The 19,541-nt window shown below is 37.5% G+C and overlaps 3 protein-coding genes across 3 annotated transcripts; 1 reads left to right on the top strand and 2 right to left on the bottom strand.

Moving 5' to 3' along the window:
• Positions 1 to 743: 743 nt before the first annotated feature.
• CLUP02_06554 (uncharacterized protein) lies at positions 744 to 1,549 on the bottom strand (the record flags this gene model as incomplete). Its single annotated transcript, XM_049285553.1, has 5 exons — positions 744 to 888; positions 953 to 1,131; positions 1,198 to 1,270; positions 1,358 to 1,392; positions 1,436 to 1,549. The coding sequence occupies 5 exons, from the start codon at positions 1,547 to 1,549 to the stop codon at positions 744 to 746; spliced, it is 546 nt and encodes a 181-aa protein (XP_049142696.1).
• A 1,041-nt stretch (positions 1,550 to 2,590) lies between these two features.
• On the top strand, positions 2,591 to 4,913 carry CLUP02_06555 (fungal specific transcription factor domain-containing protein; the record flags this gene model as incomplete). Its single annotated transcript, XM_049285554.1, has 4 exons — positions 2,591 to 2,758; positions 2,890 to 3,189; positions 3,320 to 3,784; positions 3,858 to 4,913. The coding sequence occupies 4 exons, from the start codon at positions 2,591 to 2,593 to the stop codon at positions 4,911 to 4,913; spliced, it is 1,989 nt and encodes a 662-aa protein (XP_049142697.1).
• Positions 4,914 to 15,369: 10,456 nt separating this feature from the next.
• On the bottom strand, positions 15,370 to 15,600 carry CLUP02_06556 (uncharacterized protein; the record flags this gene model as incomplete). The annotated part of the gene is made up of 1 exon (XM_049285555.1): positions 15,370 to 15,600. A coding segment is annotated over one exon (231 nt), but the record flags the coding sequence as incomplete, so codon positions are not given.
• Positions 15,601 to 19,541: the final 3,941 nt, after the last annotated feature.

Genomic DNA, 19,541 nt, shown 5'->3' on the forward strand with positions numbered 1-19,541 from the left:
AAGTAGTCTCGCTATACTGCTGTATGTGGGATACCTATCTGAAACAACTCTTCGAGGTGGTCTTTCTTCACGACTCGTATTATTCAGCATAAGCAATACAATGAATAGGCTTGAGAGGAAGAGGAGAGAGAGAGAGAATAAATCTAGTATACCATCTCTATTTTCCCACTGGAATTGTAACCAGTTATACTTTTTTATCTGGTAAACCCTGTGCTCTTCACGAGCATCACCTTTGCTCTTCCTAGGCTTATTCACTTCAGAGCGGGGAATGGAAGACGCCTGAATTTAATTAACCTGTACGGCCCGGGTCGCAAAACGATATGATTTGTAGCGTCCAACCTGAGGAAATATCAGCTCAGTACGTAGTAGTCTCTTTGGATATCTCAGTTGCGGTTGAGGTTATGCTGCTCCGCGAGTAAAGGTAAGGGTGATTCAGAGACGTCGATTGGGCATCGAAACCATTGCGGAGAGCAACGCAACCTGGAACTTCGTTTCGTAGCGGGTCATAATGGCCCCGTGGGCGAAACACTCTCAGCTCTTACACATGGACGCAGGCTCGTCCCACGTGCTTTGGCGTCGCTACACGCGCTGGAAAGCGGTATGTCGTCGTTATCGCGAATTAGGGCCACATGCCTGATGTCGTTAGCAGCCGGTAGAGGAGGAGCCCTGCACGGAGACGAGGCCATGGACCTCTCTTCTTGAATGCAGAACTTGCTTCTCATGACATGGACGACGAGTCATCATCAAACTCGCAATAATATCACAATGTTAACAACAAGAAACGCTACGACGTCCGAAAAGGCCTTCTCAGTGATATTCACTGTGATTCTCGTTGCGCGGTTCAGGCAGCGGCCGCTCATCAATCGCCATCGAGCTGGCGCCGATAATCTGGGTCGGGGTCAGGAGGTGAGTATAAAAAAGGATGATAAAGGCATTTATGGAGCAGCCCTACGAGGTATGATGTGAGTTTTGCGCGGGTAAAAGTAGCTTGGGACTTCGGAGAGAGTGATGATGGCGTGATAGGGCTTGAGAAGTGAGAGGCGAGAAGGTGGGTAGAACGAGAAGGGGGGTGAAGGCGAGGGGGAAGATGGTTGAGTTAGGTGAGTCAGGTAGTGGCGTAGGCGGTGTATTCTATTGGGCAGGTTGAGAAGGAGGAGTACTAAGTTGAGTAAGAGGGGGTGAGGCATTGTTATGTACCATTGTAACTCGTTTGGTTTGTGTTGGAGAGTATGAGGATATGTAATGGATAGAGAAAGGTGAACCGATGAAACTAGGTTGTTTATGTTTGAACGTAGTGTCAATTATCAGTTGAACATGCTATGGAAGCGAGATGCAGAGAAGTAGGAAAAAGATGAACGAACGAAGAGGCTCAGAAGGAGGGGACTTTGGGTACTTGACCACGTCAGATTTTTTATTTCGATACGACGACACTGACGATATGCATCTCCAGGTATCGAGATGGGACTCCAATACGACCGCGAGTCCAGGCCATCTTAGGGGCTATCAACGGTCTCTTTCTCAACATCCAGCAAGCCGACTGACCTGCCATTGAGGCATCCTTTATTCGGTACTGCGTAGAATGCCAATAAATGCCAATTGAATCTTCGCCACCCCTCAAATCAAGTGGTTCGAATCAGCTACCGTTTGACAAGAATGCCAACTCCAGGATACATCATACAGGATTGTAACTTCACAATGACACGGCTCAGACAGGAGCTGTTTGTGCTAGTTTTAGGAGTGTTCACAAAGAAGCCACAACAACATGCATCTCAGTTGGCAAATACAACTATCTCTATGGCGATACGAATTTCTATTGAAACTTGGATTCTTGCGCTCTCAGGTTGCCTATTACACTTCTCGTACTAAGCCTACGTGGTTTGTCACGCAAAGTAAAAGTGACCAATGCGGCTCTCAAGCATTCTCAGGTATCGGGATCCCCTGAGCCAACAAGCGATTTTTATTTGCCAATGAGTTGCTCAGCCCCAGTCGAACAGTGACATGGCTGCTGTCATTTAACAGCGTTGCCCGATAGGAGGCTAGGGCAGTCGTGATTGTGAATGCCTAATCCCATCGTTCGTAACTATCGCAGGTAGGTACCCATTATCCAATCATGGAATACAGAATTAAATTAAGGAATTTCAATCAACAAGCGCCACCTGAAGAGCCTCAGCTGCTCAAGGGTTAGTTCCTTGAGCTTACGCAGGTGGTGAACATTCCTAGACTCGTACGGGTACGAGTACCCACTTTGGCGTTGGGAGAATCCACTCATCTGCCGGTTCGGGGCGGGGCCTCGGACCCCAAAAGATTTCCGGACCCGGGAGATCTCCCTGCCCCACCGTCCAGAGTCTGCCTTACGAGACCCGATCGTAAGAGAACGTCGTGCGAAAACCCTAGATTCCCCCTTTTATTATTTACGAATATTTTGACTACGACATACGTCTTGTCCCCAGATCCCCCTCTTTTTTTGTAAAGTTTGTGTAAAATCGTCCGATTCGCTCATCTCCCATCCCAGACCGCCTCGCCGTCCCGTCCCGTCCGCACTTGACATCCTGCAACTCGACGCCAAGACTCCGCTGTGTGCCGACAAAGTATGGAAGACCCAACTATGGCGACTGTCGGCAGCCAACAACAAGGTAGCCACGAGGTGGCTGCGCGGGCCCTGGGTGACAGGCCCCTGAAGCGCGACCCTGCATGTGTAGAGTGCCGGCAGCGGAAACTAAAATGCGACCGAAAGTACCCCTGCTCAGAATGCGTCACAGTATGTGTTGTCTTTAGTAAAACTCTCCTCTTCCCTCGCAGCTCTTGTTGCTACTACTTGTATCTCATTTGTGCCATCTTCCATCCTCCTCCACCACTTCCCTCTTTATATTAACATGAACTCCCACGCAGCATGGCCGCCATTGCCTTGCTCCACCACCATCGGGTCCACGCAAGCCTAGAAGGAAGAACCATCATGAGCTACGCGACAAACTTGCGAGCATCGAATCGCTTTTGGAGGAATGTATGGGATCGAAGCCAATCTATCTCGCCAATGGAACGCCACCCGCCCTGACCGGTCAAGAATCTCCAACGGACGACCAGAATCACGATTATCATAGACCTAAAGTCCAGTCGCCAGGATGGCTCGTACAGACCAAAAACGGGGTCGAATTCCGTGACAGCAAGACGGCGTCAGCAACCCGTGAGGATGTAAGTAAATGTCTTCCTTCCTATAGCTCGACGGCATTTGGTTCTTGAAACTATTCTTCACTTTGATTAGCTCTCCATGCATACCCATGCCATACCAAGCTTGAATCATACTCACACAGTGTCAATGCAGGAACAGACCATTCGTGCCCTTTTCGAAGTGGAAAGCGAGCAGTCGACATGGCTACCTGCTCTCGCCTTCCTCAATCAGCACCATGACTCAATAGGCATATCTCCCGCCTCGGGGCTCTCCTACAACTGCGTCCCATCTTCACCCAACATCATCATCTTGTGGAGAGTGTTCTTAGACAGAGTCAACCCTGTCACCAAGATACTTCATATTTCGACGTTCCAAGCCAACATTGCAGATGCGGTATCCAACTTCCACGCCATTCCGCCCGTCACACAGGGGCTCTTGTTCTCCATTTTTCTCGCAGCATCTGGTTCTCTCTCTCAAAAGGAGCACTGGGACATGCTACACTGGTCCAAGAAGGATGCCTCGACGGTTTTGTCTAGGGGCTTTAAGACTGCCATGGCACGATACAACTATCTGAAACGGTTCAACGAAGATACGATAAGGAGCCTGATATTTTATTCAGTGAGTGCCTTATCTGAACAGCATCATCCTTTGGATTGTCTCTACCAATGGCACGTGGCTGACTGTAACGCAGTTGCACCAACGAACTTTGAGAGATCCAGTAGATCCATGGATCCTCAACGGTATCGTCGTGAACATAGCTCACCGTCTCGGTCTCCATATCGATGGGACGCGTCTCGGCTTCTCACCCTTTCAAATAGAAATGAGACGACGTCTGTGGTGGCAAACCGTTCTTATAGAGGCCAAAACGAGTGCCGCCTCATGCATTAGCGCCAAGGTGCTACCATCCAGCCGGGACACGCTCATCCCGCTCAATGTCAACGACGAAGACCTACATCCTTCTATGAAGGAAGCACCCAGTGTCCGAGAAGGTCCATCAGAGATGTCTTACTGTGTACATACATACGAAACAGAAGCACTCGCCATGGCTATGCAGATCCCGTCCGTCGATGAGGTGCTCTGGGGCCAGGCCTCCTCAAACCCGGCTTCGGCTTCGGCGCACGCTGCCATACCTTCGCCGCACCCTTTTGACTCACCCTTCGTCACCGCCATACAAGATGCCTTACAAAAGTTCGACCGGACGCTGGGGCCCCTCGAGCGTCGTCTCCTCTCCGACTCCGCCGCGAACCCGCTCCACGCAATGGCACTCTACGCCCGCACCTCACTCGCCGCCATTGTCCAGATTATCATCACGCCACTCGAGGCCGCGTCGGAATGGGGCACGGAGATACACGGCCCGGAAGACAAGTTCTTCAACGTCGGCCTGGTGGCGCTGGAGATCCTGCTCGAGCAACGGCGGCTCGCGGGCCGCCAGTTTGCGTGGCTCGTTGACCTCGACTTTAAGATTCAGACGTTTTATTATCTGGGCGCGCAGCTTCAGAACCGGGTGTCCGGATCCTTGGCGGAGAGGACGTGGGCTGTCATTGAAAAGATGTATGCTTGTCGCGAGGACTTGTGGGAGCTCAAGGATGAGGAGAATATGACGCTGGCGAATCTTTTGATTGTGGCGTGGAGTCGGCGCGCGGAGCATTTTCTGGGGAATCGTGTTCTGCTGCTTGAGCCTCCTTTTGTGACGCGCCTGCGAGATGAGGTTATGATGATCAAGGCCGAGGCGTTGAGCTTATTCTGATGATGTTGTCAGATACCACGGGCTGGGTGTCCGGGGCTAATTGCGTTTTCGCAACTTTTCTCGCCCATTTCCGATGTGAGGCTCTGGTTGAGGGAATTTAATTGAGGTCTTGTGTGTTCATGAAAATAGTGTTAGATGGATCATTGCCGAACTCTGCAACCACTGATGATCTTAAAAGGGTTTGCGCCTCATTTAAGATTCTGTGACATCTAGTTGCTCCACCGTACCGCTGTGCCGGATATGTGAACAAAGACTGGAGACATCATGGCTTGGGTGAGGAGTACGTATTCGTAGAGCTTGACTTTGCGCTGGTCTCTTAGACAATGGCAATCAGCTTCCTGGGGTATGCCACGGCGTCCTGATTGTGAGCCTTTTGGCTCTTCGAGGCGGCTCGGCGTCTGGTATTATGGTATACATTTTGTGAATTGTCCGAGATGGTCAGCCCAATCCGTAGAATGCCATGGGCTCCGGCCGTGGGCAAAGATGCCACCGCTGCACGCGAGTTTCATTCCATAAGGGTACCACCAAAGAAGACGTGGCGACCTATAGTGTTAGTATCCCTATTACAGGGTAGTTAGTTCGAACCGTAGTTAACGAAGAGATTAATTAAACTATATGAATATCTGCGTAGTAGGTATAAAAAGGAGGTTCTAACCGTAGGTTAGGCTAGTTATAATAAACGTAAATAAGGCCCCTAATTAGCCCCTATGTAGTTAGCTATATACCGCGGTCGAATTAGACTTCTAATCCGATACTAACTTTCTCTTTCTTTTATTAATTTAACTACTATAGTTAGAGGTATAATTCGACCTCGGGCCCGTTTATTAAGTCGTCTCCTTTTCCCCCTTTTCTCTACTCTTTTTATATAACTTATCCCTCTATTTATATAATAACTTTTCTATTATTTATAAATTACTCTAATCCTTTATTTAGTACTACTTTTATAAAAGAGTTTACGAGGTTATTTTTATTATTAATCTAATAGATCTTAAGTATCTCGCGCCTTTTATACGATTACCTAAGGGCTATAATATCGATTATAAGCCTCTTTTCCTTCGTCGTTCTTAATTTAACGAGGTATTCGTATAGCGAGTAGGAATTAGTATAGATAACTATTAGAATAAGTAGAAGGCTAATTCGATTAGTAATCTTCCTTAGCGTCGTTAAAATTATATAAGAGAAGTTAACGCTATTAATTATACCGTAGACCTCTAACGTTAATATATTTCTCGTTACTTACTTACTTTTAGTTAATAAGTAGTAGATTATATTACCGTATATAGTAAATTCGCTCTTACTTATACTCTCGTTAGCTAGGATAATAATATACCCTAATTACGAAGTAAAGTCGTTATTATTTATAAATAACTTATTAATAAAGATATAGAGCTTATTAGTCATAAGGTCGATTAAGTAGTAAACGAGACCTCGATCGAGATTCGTTTATTACTATTTAAGCTACTTATTAAGTACCTCGACGTCTCGTTTAGTTAGATTTATAATTTATACTACTTTAGCGTAGTTAAAAGTTATTTTAAGCTAATAAATACTTATAATATATACCCCTCGCGCGAGCTTAGCCTTATACCGCTTCTTAACGTTAGTTATATTTAAATTAACGAGGTTAATCTTCTTACCCTACCCCTTTTATTAAAAGACGACGGTTTCCCCTTCGATTATAAGAATCTTATTATTAAATACTAAGGGGGTATTTATTATAAAAACCTCTTTTAGCTTCGCTACGAAGCCCGCTTTTTAGAGCTCTTTATCCTCCTTTTTTATAAAGTTAATATTAAATAGGCCTAATATATTATCGGTCTATATTCCGACGATCCTAAATTAGTCGCCTTTATACTTTGCGATTAATAAGCACGGGTCGTACGTAGAGGTAACTATTAATAATTAATTAATATAAAAATCGTAATAAGTAGCTTACTAATAGGTGCCCGATTCTGCGAGCTTATATAGTAGCTTAAGTATTTTAATAATCGTGCTTTTTAAGTACTTACTAGCTATTTCTTTTAGTAAATAGGCTAGGATTTTCCTTATAAGCCTTATAGCCGATTAAGTATAGGCCTAGGTAATATTACGGCTCTAAATCTTATATCCCTTTTTTTATAACGATACTATTAGTACTATTATTAATCGTTAGTTATAGCGCTATATAGTAGGTAATTATATAAATAGCGTCGCTTTTTCGACGTCGCCGTACCCCTAAATTACATATTTAGACTTCTCGTATAGCTAGGGTGTTCCTTTCCCTTTAATCTTACGAACTATTCGTAATTTAAATATACGGAGGTTTATATATTTTTCTAGGTCGTATAGGATAAATTAATAAACCCCTCGATTATAAAGAGTATCTATTTCGATAAGATCTAATCCCTTATACGGCTTTTTAATAGTTATAATTACGCCTTCTTTACGTAGTTTAATTACTAACTCGAAATCGGCTTTCTTTTTTACTATATAAAAGGTATTAATTACCTCGTCGCTAGTAATAAATTACTATATTAGGGCTTACCGTCGTAGTCTTTTACGACGTCTCGCTAGTAGTATTAGTACCTTTTTAGCAATTTCCTCTTCCTCGTTGTCTATTAGTACTATTACGACGATTTCGTTAAGGATAATTTCCTATACCTTTACCGCGGGTTATATAGTTTCCCCTAGCTCTTCTTCTTTTTATAAGTTAGAAATTACCTCGTTAGGATCTATATAGTACGGTCTAACTACCGTAATTAATACTTTAAGTAGCTAGTCGCAATCTCTTACGACTATATAAGAGCGCTTATTAACGGAAATTAACTTATATAACCTAGCCTATTATTAAGTAATTTCGCGCTATATTTATATATTTAAATTTAGCGGTATATTTAGATTATTCCCTATATCGGGCCTATTATGCGTAATAATTACCTTATTAACTTACTTTTTTACGCTTATTTCGCGTAGTGCCTATATTACTTTTTTAACTACTCGGGCTCGTTAGCTTATATTTAGCAATAGTAGCGAGGCTAAGGTCGTTCTTAAATATGCTCTAAATACTAATAGCGTTAGTATAAGTCCGTTAGGCCCTATAGTATCGTTATAATATTTAAGTACTATCTAGAGGCATTCGTCGTTAGTAAAATCCGGATTTTCTTTTTTAATAATTCTAAACGCCCTTTTTAATTACTAATATGCCCTCTCTACCTTTTTAATATTATAATACGCTTTAATAGGTACGACTTTTAGCTATATACCGTAGGCCGTCGTATTATCCCTAAATTTTACTAACTTAAAGCTAGTACTAGCGTCGGTTTTAATACTATCTAGCGGTCCTTAGTATATATTAATCTAGCTTTTTCGTAGGGCTACTTATACTATCTTTACTTATAAATCCTAGAGGAATTGCCCTATTTAGAAAGATATAGCTACGTCGATTATATATAGTACTAGCCGACTATTTAAATAGAAAATATTAATAACGATTTCCTAGTTAAAATTAAGCTTATTACGTAATTTAAACTTAAATCTGCGTGGGCTCTGCGTATTTATTTAGTATTAGTAATATACTTTCGTTAACTACTCTAGCGCCCCTATTTCGATATTATTATTATTTAATTACTTTAAGAGGTTATATAGCCTCGTAACTAACGGGTGCCCAAATTTCTAATATAGTCTTCTAAGCTTACTTTCCGTTAGGTAATTAATCGACTTCGTATCGTTAGTAAGCTTTATAAACGTATGCCCCTATCGGATTAGAAGTCTAATTCGACCGCGGTATATAGCCGACTGCGCAGGGGCTAATTAGGGGCCCTATTTACGATTATCGTAGCTAGCCTAACCTACGGTTAGAACCTCCTTTTTATACCTATTACGTAAATATTTATATAGTTTAATTAATCTCTTTATTAACTACGGTTCAAACTAACTACCCTATAATAGGGATATTAATACTAATTAGTAGTTAAACTCTATTATTATAAATTAGTAAGGTATCTCGCTATATAAAAGAGATAACCTCTTAATACCGCACGGGATAAGAGATTCGTATTAATTAACCTTACGGAAGTAGACAAAAAAAGAAGCGATTTTCGAATATTATACGGAATTAAGTAATTATAGCCTTTTACTACCCACGAGAGGTCGACGTTTACTACGTTAAACTACGTTAATTAATAGAACTACTTAAGTAACTAGCCTTTTACCGTCGCCCCGAGTAGCTTTTTTACTAAACGACTTTTCCATAGCCGGCCCGCGATTAGAAATTAACTAAGGAAGCTATTTAGAGACTATAGAGAGCACGAGGCTTAAGAAGTTAGAAATATACGGGATAGTAGAAATCGGTAACTAGTAAAGATCCTAAAACTAATTACTATATCTTCTTATAATAATATAAACGTCTACCGCTACTATTATTAAAAAGAACTACTAAAACCTACCCTTTTTTACTAAATAAAAAGAAAGATTCTAATAAGTACGATAGTTAGCAATCTAGAAAAGTAATAATAATCGCTAGAAATAGTAAAAACGAGAGTAGTAGCGAGATAGTAAAAAAAAGCGGGAATCTCTTAGACCTTAATAAATTCGTTAGGTAATAAAAGCACGGATTTACTACGACCTACGCGCGGATTAAACATATCCTTATTAAAATTAAATACGCTAGTAACCGCTAATATGGGCATAAGCTAGAATAAGCCCCTTAGTAAGTTAGGGTAAAGAAAAAAAGGACGAAACCCGATCCTAAATAGAATCCTAATCCCTTATAAGTAGGTAAATATTAACCCGGACTATTAAGGGACGTAAATATATAAAATCGCGAATTAGCCTAACGGCGAGTAAATTAACGTAGTATTAATCTATTTAACTAAGGTCTATAAAAAAAAGGGGTTATAGGGGTAACCCCTATTCTACGAGATCGTAAACGACCTTAGTTACTAGCTAAATAAATAGTTCGTAAGCGCAAGCTTAGGAATTATAAAAATAGTTAATAAATTCCTTTACGGGCGAGGGGTATTACTAGCGCAATTATAATCGCAAGAACTATACGAAATACTAATAATAATAATTATAAAGGAGGAATTCGTACTATAGAACTAAGTATAGGTCGATAGAGCGTATAATTGCTTTAATAAATTTAGAAAAAGGGTAAACGACCTAGATTTCCTCCCTATAATTACTAATAGAAATCTATCGTCGTAAAAGGATATACCGGGGCAAAATATAGTACTAGAAGTATAATAATTAATAATTCTGCCTATTTCGATCTATAACTCGTTACCGCTACTAATACGAAATTCGGCGCCGATTAGCTAATAAGAAAGGAGGTAAACGACCCGAAGTTACTAATAGTACGTAGCGACGCAGGGTTCGTATATAAATACTAAAAATCTAATAACAAATACGAGGTAATTTATAGACCTCAAAAAGATCTTCCTAAAAGAGAAATTATACTCTAGGGGGAAGTATAAGGTCTTATAAAAAACCCTAACGATATTTTATAATTACTACGAAAAAGTCGGAATTAGGGAATACTAGTACTATTTAGTAATTAATATCGTATTCGTAAGCAAAGCCTCTAATTACTATTACGAAGCGGTACGTAATCTCGATCGAAACGACTTTTTTAGTATAATTAACGTAATCCGAAGCCGCTTTGAGACCTATAATAAGAACTTAGAGCTCCTATCTAAGCTACGAGCGATTTTTTTTATATCTATAGCTAGGATAATAGAAGGTAAATCGTAAGTAAAGATCCTTAAAGAGCTTATCGATTGAATTAATAAGCTAGTAAAAACCTAGCTAAATAAGGGGATAAACGAGCAAAAAGTCGGATATTTTTATACCGCAATTTAGTATATACTAAAGATAAAGATTACCCTATACTAGGCACCCGAAAACTATAAGACGCTCTACTCGAGGCTAAAATCTAGCTTTAATATTAAAGCGAGAATACTGCGCTAAACCTACCTCTAAGTATATAACGGCCCTTATTAATAATATTAAGTTAATCGAACGTATAATAAGAAAAGAAAAGAGGCTAAATACGGTAATCGCTAGTAAAGAGGCCCAGATTCGTTAAATAAGTAGAGATTTAACTTATAAATAGGGTAATAAAAGAGGTAATATTATATTTATAAAAAGGATAGATATTAATTAAATAACTACTCTAAAGAAGAGCGTACTAAATTATACGAATAATATAAAAAGTCGAGGGTAATAAATAGTAAAACTAGCCCTCGTTAGTTTAACTAATTCCTCGTTATATATAAGGGCAGATCCGGGGGTATAGAACCTAGCGACGGTAGCTAAAATAGTAGCTTAAAGTATATACCCCCTATAAGAAATTCGGAAAATAAGGAAGATCTTACCCCCTATATTAATAAATTAGATTATAACGAAATTAACGATATTAACTACTCTTTTTTTACCCCGTTAGCCTCTAGAGAATATACGAGGCTAAATAAATAGAGAGTAGTAAAAGCTCTTAATAAGTAGGCTTTTATTTATAAATAGTAAAAGAAGGTCCCTTAGATAACGGATATAAAGGCGGCTAAAAAGGCAAATCTAATAGGGCCGAAGCCTATTCTCTTAATAATTAAGGAGAAGACGCTATCTCTCTCGATATTTAAAAAAAAGGAATATAGTACCGAGCAAATCTAGGGGTAGCTAGAGGGGTCTTTTTTATACTACTTAGATCCCTCGAATACTAAGCTTATATAAGTATTCTATACGAGCGAAAGGTATAGCCTAAATAACTTTTATAAGATTATCTTAGATACTAAGGTATCGTAATAGTTAACTAAAAGAAAAGGGTAATTCTAAGTATTATAAAAGATCGTATTAGTAATACTTAATACGTTAATAGCGGGTATTACGAGGATTAGTTTCGGCCTAGGTAAAGAAATCGTCGCCCTAGGTATAGTAAAAGTAGAGATATACTTCGGAACGATAACTTTCTATATTTTACTTATTAATACCCTATTTCTCCTATATTTAAAAGATATAGATCGACTGGGCATTATATTCGATAATACGAGGAACAGAATCTTTAGTAGTAAGTACTTCGAGGTAGTCGAACGACGATAGGGGCATGCGTTTATAAAGCTTATTAACGATACGAAGTCGATTAATTACCTAACGGAAAGTGAGCTTAAAAGATTATACTAGAGATTTAGGTACCCGTTAGTTACGAGGCTATATAACCTCCTAAAGTAATTAGGTAATAATAATATCGAAATAGGGGCGCTAGAGTAGTTAATAAAAGTATGTTACTAATACTAAATAAATGCGCAGAGCCTACGCAGATTTAAGTTTAAATTATATAATAAGCTTAACTTTAACTAAGAAATCGTCGTCGATATTTTTTATTTAAATAGTTAGCTAGTACTATATATAATCGACATAGCTATATCCTTCTAAGTAGGGCAATTCTTCTAGGATTTATAAGTAAAGATAGTATAAGTAGCCCTACAAAAAAGCTAGATCGATATATACTAAGGACCGCTAAATAGTATTAGAACCGACGCTAGTACTAGCTTTAAGTTAGTAGAATTTAGGGATAATACGACGGCTTATAGTATATAACTAAAAGTCGTACCTATTAAAGCGTACTATAGTATTAGAAAAGTAGAGAGGGCACACTAGTAATTAAAAAGGGCGTTTAGAATTATTAAAAAGGAAAATCCGGATTTTACTAACGACGAATGCCTCTAGATAGTACTTAAATACTATAACGATATTATAGGGCCTAACGGACTTATACTAACGCTATTAGTATTTAGAGTATATTTAAGAACGACTTTAGCCTTACTACCGTCGCTAGGTATAAGCTAACGAGCCTAAGTAGTTAAAAAAGTAATACGGGTACTACGTAAAGTAAGTATAAAAAGGTAAGTTAACGAGGTAATTACTACGCGCAATAAGCCCGATATAGGGGATAATCTAAATATATTACTAAATTTAGATATACGAGTATAGTGCGAAATTACCTAATAATAGGCTAGGCTATATAAGTTAATTTCCGTTAACGAGCGCTCTTATATAGTTACAAGAGATCGCGACTAGTTACTCGAAGTGTTAATTATAGTAATTAAACCGTACTATATAAATCTTAACGAGGTAATTTCTAACTTATAAAAAGAAGAAAAGCTAAGGGAAACTATATAACCCGTAGTAGAGGTATAGGAAATTATCCTTAATAAAATCGTCGTAGTAGTACTAATAAACGACGAGGAAGAGGAAATTGCTAAAAGGGTACTAATACTATTAGCAAGACGTCGTAAAAAACTACGACGGCAAGCCCTAATATAGCAATTTATTACTAGCGACGAGGTAATTAATACCTTTTATATAATAAAAGAGAAAGCCGATTTCGAGTTAGTAATTAAACTACGTAAGGAAGGCGTAATTATAACTATTAAAAAGCCGTATAAGGGATTAGATCTTATCGAAATAGATACTCTTCGTAATCGAGGGGTTTATTAATTTATCCTATACGACCTAGAAAAATATATAAACCTCTATATATTTAAATTACGAATAGTTCGTGAGATTATGTAATGGATTCGGGATGCGGCCGGCGACAGGACGCCGATGACTCAGCGTCCGGTGCACGGATCTCATTACGAAAGAACTTTCTAAGAAGCAGAGCCCTTACGAAGGACTCTGCAAGCTTTAGTCTTATAATACACCCATACCTACATTATAGCCTCGCTAGTTAAGTGCTCATAGCCTAATCTCTTATAAATTAAAGGGAAAGGAATACCCTAGCCGTACGAGAAGTCTAGATACGTAATTTAGGGGTACGGCGACGTTAAAAAGGCAACGCTACTTATATAATCGCCCACTATATAGCGCTATAACTAACGATTAATAATAATACTAATAGCATCGCTACGGAAGAAGGGATACGAGATTTAGAGCCGTAATATTACCTAGGCCTATACCTAATCGGCTATAGGGCTTATAAAGAAAATCCTAGCCCATTTACCGAAAGAAATAGCTAGTAAGTACTTAGAAGGCACGATTATTAAAGTGCTTAAGCTACTATATAGGCTCGCAGAATCGGGCACCTATTAATAGGCTACTTATTACGATTTTTATATTAATTAACTATTAATAGTTACCTCTACGTATAACCCGTGCTTATTAATTGCGGAGTACGAAGGTAACTAATTTAGGATCGTTAGAATATAAATCGACGATATATTAGGCCTATTTAATATTAATTTTATAAAAAAGGAAGATAAGGAGCTTTAGAAAGCGGGCTTCGTAGCGAAGCTAAAAGAGGTCCTTATAATAAATACCCCCTTAGTATTTAACGGCGGGATTTTTATAATTAAAAAGGAAACCGTCGTTTTTTAATAAAAGGGATAGGGCGAAAAGATTAACCTCGTCGATCTAAATATAACTAATATTAAGAAGTAGTATAAGGCTAAGCTCGTACGAGGGGTATATATTACGAATATTTATTAACTTAAAACGACTTTTAACTACGCTAAGGTAGCGTAAGCTATAGATCTAACTAAATAAAACGTCGAGGTACTTAATAAGCGGCTTAAGTAATAGTAAATAAATCTCGATTAAGGTCTCGTTTATTACCTAATCGACCTTGCGACTAATAAGCTCTACGTCTTCGTTAATAAGTTATTTACGAATAATAACGACCTTATTTCGTAATTAGGGTATATTATTATCCTAGCTAACGAGAGTATGGGCGAGAGCGAATTTACTATATATAGTAATATAATCTACTACTAGTTAACTAAAAGTAAGTAGGTAATAAGAAGTATATTAGCGTCGGAGGTTTATAGTATAATTAACGGTATTAACCTCTCCTACGCGATTTTAATAACGCTAAAAAAGATTACTAATCGAATTAGCCTTCTACTTATTCTAACGGTTATTTATATAGATTCCTACTTACTATACGAATGCCTCGTTAAATTAGGAACGATAAAAGAAAAGAGGCTTATAATTAATATTATAGCCCTTAGGTAATTATACGAAAGGCGCGAGATACTTAAGATCCGTTAGATTAATAATAAAAACAACCTCGCAGACGCTTTTATAAAAGCAGTACTAAATAAGGGATTAAAGTAATTCGTAAGTAGCGGAAAAGTTATTATATAAATAGAGGAATAGGTTATACGAAAAGAGTAGAGAAAAGGAGGAAAAGGAGACGACTTAGTAAACGGGCCCGAGGTTAAATTATACCTCTAATCGTAGTAGTTAAATCGATAAAAAAAAGAGAAAGTTAGTATCGGATTAGAAGTCTAATTTAACCGCGGTATATAGCTAATTATATAGGGGCTAATTAGGGGCCCTATTTACGATTATTATAGCTAGCCTAACCTACGGTTAGAACCTCCTTTTTATACTTACTACGTAGATATTTATATAGTTTAATTAATCTCTTCGTTAACTACGGTTCGAACTAACTACCCTATAATAGGGATACTAATAGCCCCTATTATCGTTCGACTATCTCGAAGTACTTACCGCTAGAGATTTTATTCTTCGTATTATCGAATATAATACCTAGTCGATCTATATCTTTTAGATATAAGAGAAATAGGGTATTAACGGGCAAAATATAGAAAGTTATTATTCCGAAGTACGTCTTTACTTTTATTATACTTAGGGCGACGATTTCCTTACCTAGGCCGAAACTAATCCTTATAATACCCGTTATTAACGTATTAAGCGTTACTAGCGCGATCTTTTATAGCGCTTAGAATTACCCTTTTCCTTTAGTTAACTATTATAATACCCTAGTATCTAGGATAATCTTATAAAAATCGTCTAGGCCGTACTTTTTATTTATATAGAATACCTATACGAGCTTAGTATTCGAGGGATCTAAGTAGTATAAAAAAGACCCCTCTAGCTACCCCTAGATATACTTAGTACTATATTCCTTTTTTTTAAATATTAAGAGAGATAGCGTCTTTTTTTTAATCGTTAAGAGAATAGGCTTTAGCCCTATTAAATTTACCCTTTTAGCCGCCTCTATATCCGTTATCTAAGGGACCTTTCCTTACTATTTATAAATAAAAACTTACTTATTAAGAGCTTTTACTACCCTCTATTTATTTAGCCTCGTATATCCTCTAGAAGCTAACGGGGCGAAAAAGGAGTTATTAATATCGTCGATTTCGTTATAATCTAATTTATTAGTATAGGGGGTAAGATCTTCTTTATCTTCTAAATTTCTTATAGGGGGTATATGCTTTAGGCCGCTACTTTAACTACCGTCGCTAGGTTCCGTACCCCTAAATTTACCTTTATATATAATAAGGAATTAGTTAAACTGACGAGGGCTAGTTTTACTATTTACTACCCTTAACTTTTTATACTATTCGTACGATTTAGTACGCTCTTCCTTAGAGTAATTACTTAATTAATATCTATCCTTTTTATAAATATAGCATTACCTCTTTTATTACCCTACCTATAAGTTAAATCTCTACCTATTTAACGAATCTGGGCCTCTTTACGAGCGATTACCGTATCTAGCCTCTTTTTTTTTTTTTTATACGTTCGATCGACTTAATATTATTAATAAGGGCCGTCGTACGCTTAAAAATAGGTTTAGCGTAGTATTCTTATTTTAATATTAAAGCTAGATTTTAGCTTTAAGTAGAGCGTCTCGTAGTTTTCGAGTACTTAGTATAGGGTTATTTTTATTTTTAGTATATATTAAACTGCGGTATAAAAATATCCGACTTTCCGCTTATTTATCCCCTTATTTAGCTAGGTTTTCGCTAGCTTATTAATTCGATCGATAAGCTCTTCGAGGATCTTTACTCGCGATTTACCCTCTATTATCCTAGCTATAAATATAAAAGAAATCGCTCGTAGCTTAAATAAAAGCTCTAGGTTCTTATTATAGGTCTCGAAGCGGCTTCGGATTGCGTTAATTATATTAAAAAAGTCGTTTCGATCGAGATTACGTACCGCTTCGTAGTAGTAATTAGAGGCTTTACTTACGAGTACGATATTAATTACTAAATAGTATTAGTATTCCCTAATTCTGACTTTTTTATAATAATTATAAAATATCGTTAGGGTTTTTTATAAGACCTTATACTTCCCCCCAGAGTATAATTTCTTTTTTAAAAAGATCTTTTTAAAGTTTATAAATTACTTCGTATTTACTATTAGATTTTTAGTATTTATATATAATCCCTACGTCGCTACGTACTATTAATAACTTCGGGTCGTCTACCTCTTTTTTTATTAACTAATCGGTGCCGAATTTCGCGTTAATAGCGTTAACGAGTTATAGATCGAAATAAGTAGAATTATTAATTATCGTACTTTTAGTACTATATTTTACCCCAGTATATCCTTTTATAACGATAGATTTCCGTTAGTAATTATAGGGAGGAAATCTAGGTCGTTTACCCTTTTTTTAAATTCGTTAAAGTAATTATATACTCTATTAACCTATACTTAGTTCTATAATACGAATTCCTCCTCTATAATTATCGCTATTAGTATTTCGTATAGCTCTTGCAATTATAATTACGCTAATAATACCCCTCGCTCGTAAAGGAATTTATTAACTACTTTTATAATTCCTAGGCTTACGCTCGTAAACTATTTATCTAGCTAGTAACTAAGGTCGTTTACGATCTTATAAAATAGGGGTTACCCCTATAGCCCCTTTTTCTTATAGACCTTAGTTAAATAGATTAATACCGCGTTAATTTATTTACCGTTAGGCTAATCCGCGATTTTATATATCCACGTCCCCTAATAGTTTAAGTTAATATTTACTTATTTATAAAGGATTAGGATTCTATTTAGGATCGGGTTTCGTCCTCTTTTTCCTTACCCTAACTCACTAAGGGTCGTGCTTTAGCTTATACTTATATTAGTAGTTATTAGCGTATTTAATTTTAATAAGGATATATTTAATCTGCGCACTAGTTATAATAAATCCGTACTTTCGCTACTTAATAAATTTATTAAGGTCTAAGAGATTCCTGCTTTTTTTCGCTATCTTATTACTATTCTTATTTTTATTATTTCTAGCGATTATTATTACCTTTCTAAATCGCTAGCTATCGTACTTACTAAGATCCTCCTTTTTATTTAGTATAAAAGGGTAGGTTTTAATAGTTCCTTTTTATAATAGTAGCGGTAGACGTTTATATTACTATAAGAAGATATAGTAATTAGTCTCGGGATCTTTACTAGTTACTAATTTCCGCTATCCCGTATACTTCTAGCCTCCTAAGCCTCGTACTCTCTATAATCTCTAAATAGCTTCTTTTTTTAACCTACCTCTTTTAGGGCGGTATTCTATAAAAATAGTTAAAAATAGACGCCGTATAGCTTATAAAGGAGCTATATAGGCTATTAAAAACCGTATAGGCCGTTAAGTACGGTTAACGAAGTTAAGCCCTCTTTTTTATAAAATTATAGATTTTAAAGACTTACCGAAAATGCTTACTTATTACTTATACGCGGTGGGGTTAGATACCTTAAAGATCTTATTTTTTATAGCCTCTCGGTACCCTATTTTATATCTTTTAGGTAGTCTTTTTCGTAGCTTAATTACGGTTAGGTAATTATCGCTTACTAGTAATCCCTTTTATTACTTAGTTAGTTTCTCGAAATTAGTAATCTCGCGCCGGGAGCTAGTATAAAAAGAAGCCCTTTAGCGGCCCTCTAGAGGATTCTTTTTCCTCCCCTTAGATCCTCGTCCTTTTAGCCTTTTCTTAGGCTAATAATAACTTTAATAGGAGGTCGTAGGACTACTTTAGAGTAGCTACCTTCTTTTTAGGTTAATCTCCGAGATCTATAATACTCTTAACTTAATACTATTAGGACCTCTAAATCCCCTCTTCCCTCGTTAAACCGTCCCCTATATTATATTCCTAAGTAATACCCGGGGGGTAGTTAAGGGAGTTACGAGGAGGTCGTCTAGATCGCGGGCTTAAGGTCGTACTTATAAGATCCTCGTAATAATAAACTTTTCTATATACTATAGATCTCTTAGCTTAATAGCTCTTATAAGGTTACTTTTATTACTAAATAAGAATATTTACGTTTAGAGATCCCCTTTTTTAATCGCGCGGTACTCTTTTATACCATATTATTAAGCTCGTTCGTCGCGCTAATTAATTAAGTAAATAGTCGTTACGTAAGTATTTCCTTTTTCTAATTTAATTAGTTAATTTCTAATCGCGGGCCGGCTATAAAAAAGTCGTTTAGTAAAAAAGCTGCTTAGGGCAATAGTAAAAAGCTAGTCGCTTAAGCGGTTCTATTAATTAACGTATTTTAACGTAGTAAACGTTAACCTCTCGTAAGTAGTAAAGGGCTACGATTACTTAATTCCGTACAGTATTTAAGAATTACCTCCTTTTTTATCTATTTCTATAAGGTTAATTAGTATAAATCTCTTATTCTGTGCGGTATTAAGAGGTTGTCTCTTTTATATAGCGAGATACCTTACTAATTTATAATAATAGAATTTAACTACTAATTAGTATTAATATCCTTATTATAGGGTAGTTAGTTCGAACCGTAGTTAATAAAGAGATTAATTAAACTATATAAATATTTGCGTAATAGGTATAAAAAGGAGGTTCTAACCGTAGGTTGGGCTAGCTACGATAATCGTAAATAGGG

The sequence above is a fragment of the Colletotrichum lupini genome, chromosome 3 (assembly GCF_023278565.1).
Source record: "Colletotrichum lupini chromosome 3, complete sequence".
Classification (NCBI taxonomy): domain Eukaryota; kingdom Fungi; phylum Ascomycota; class Sordariomycetes; order Glomerellales; family Glomerellaceae; genus Colletotrichum; species Colletotrichum lupini.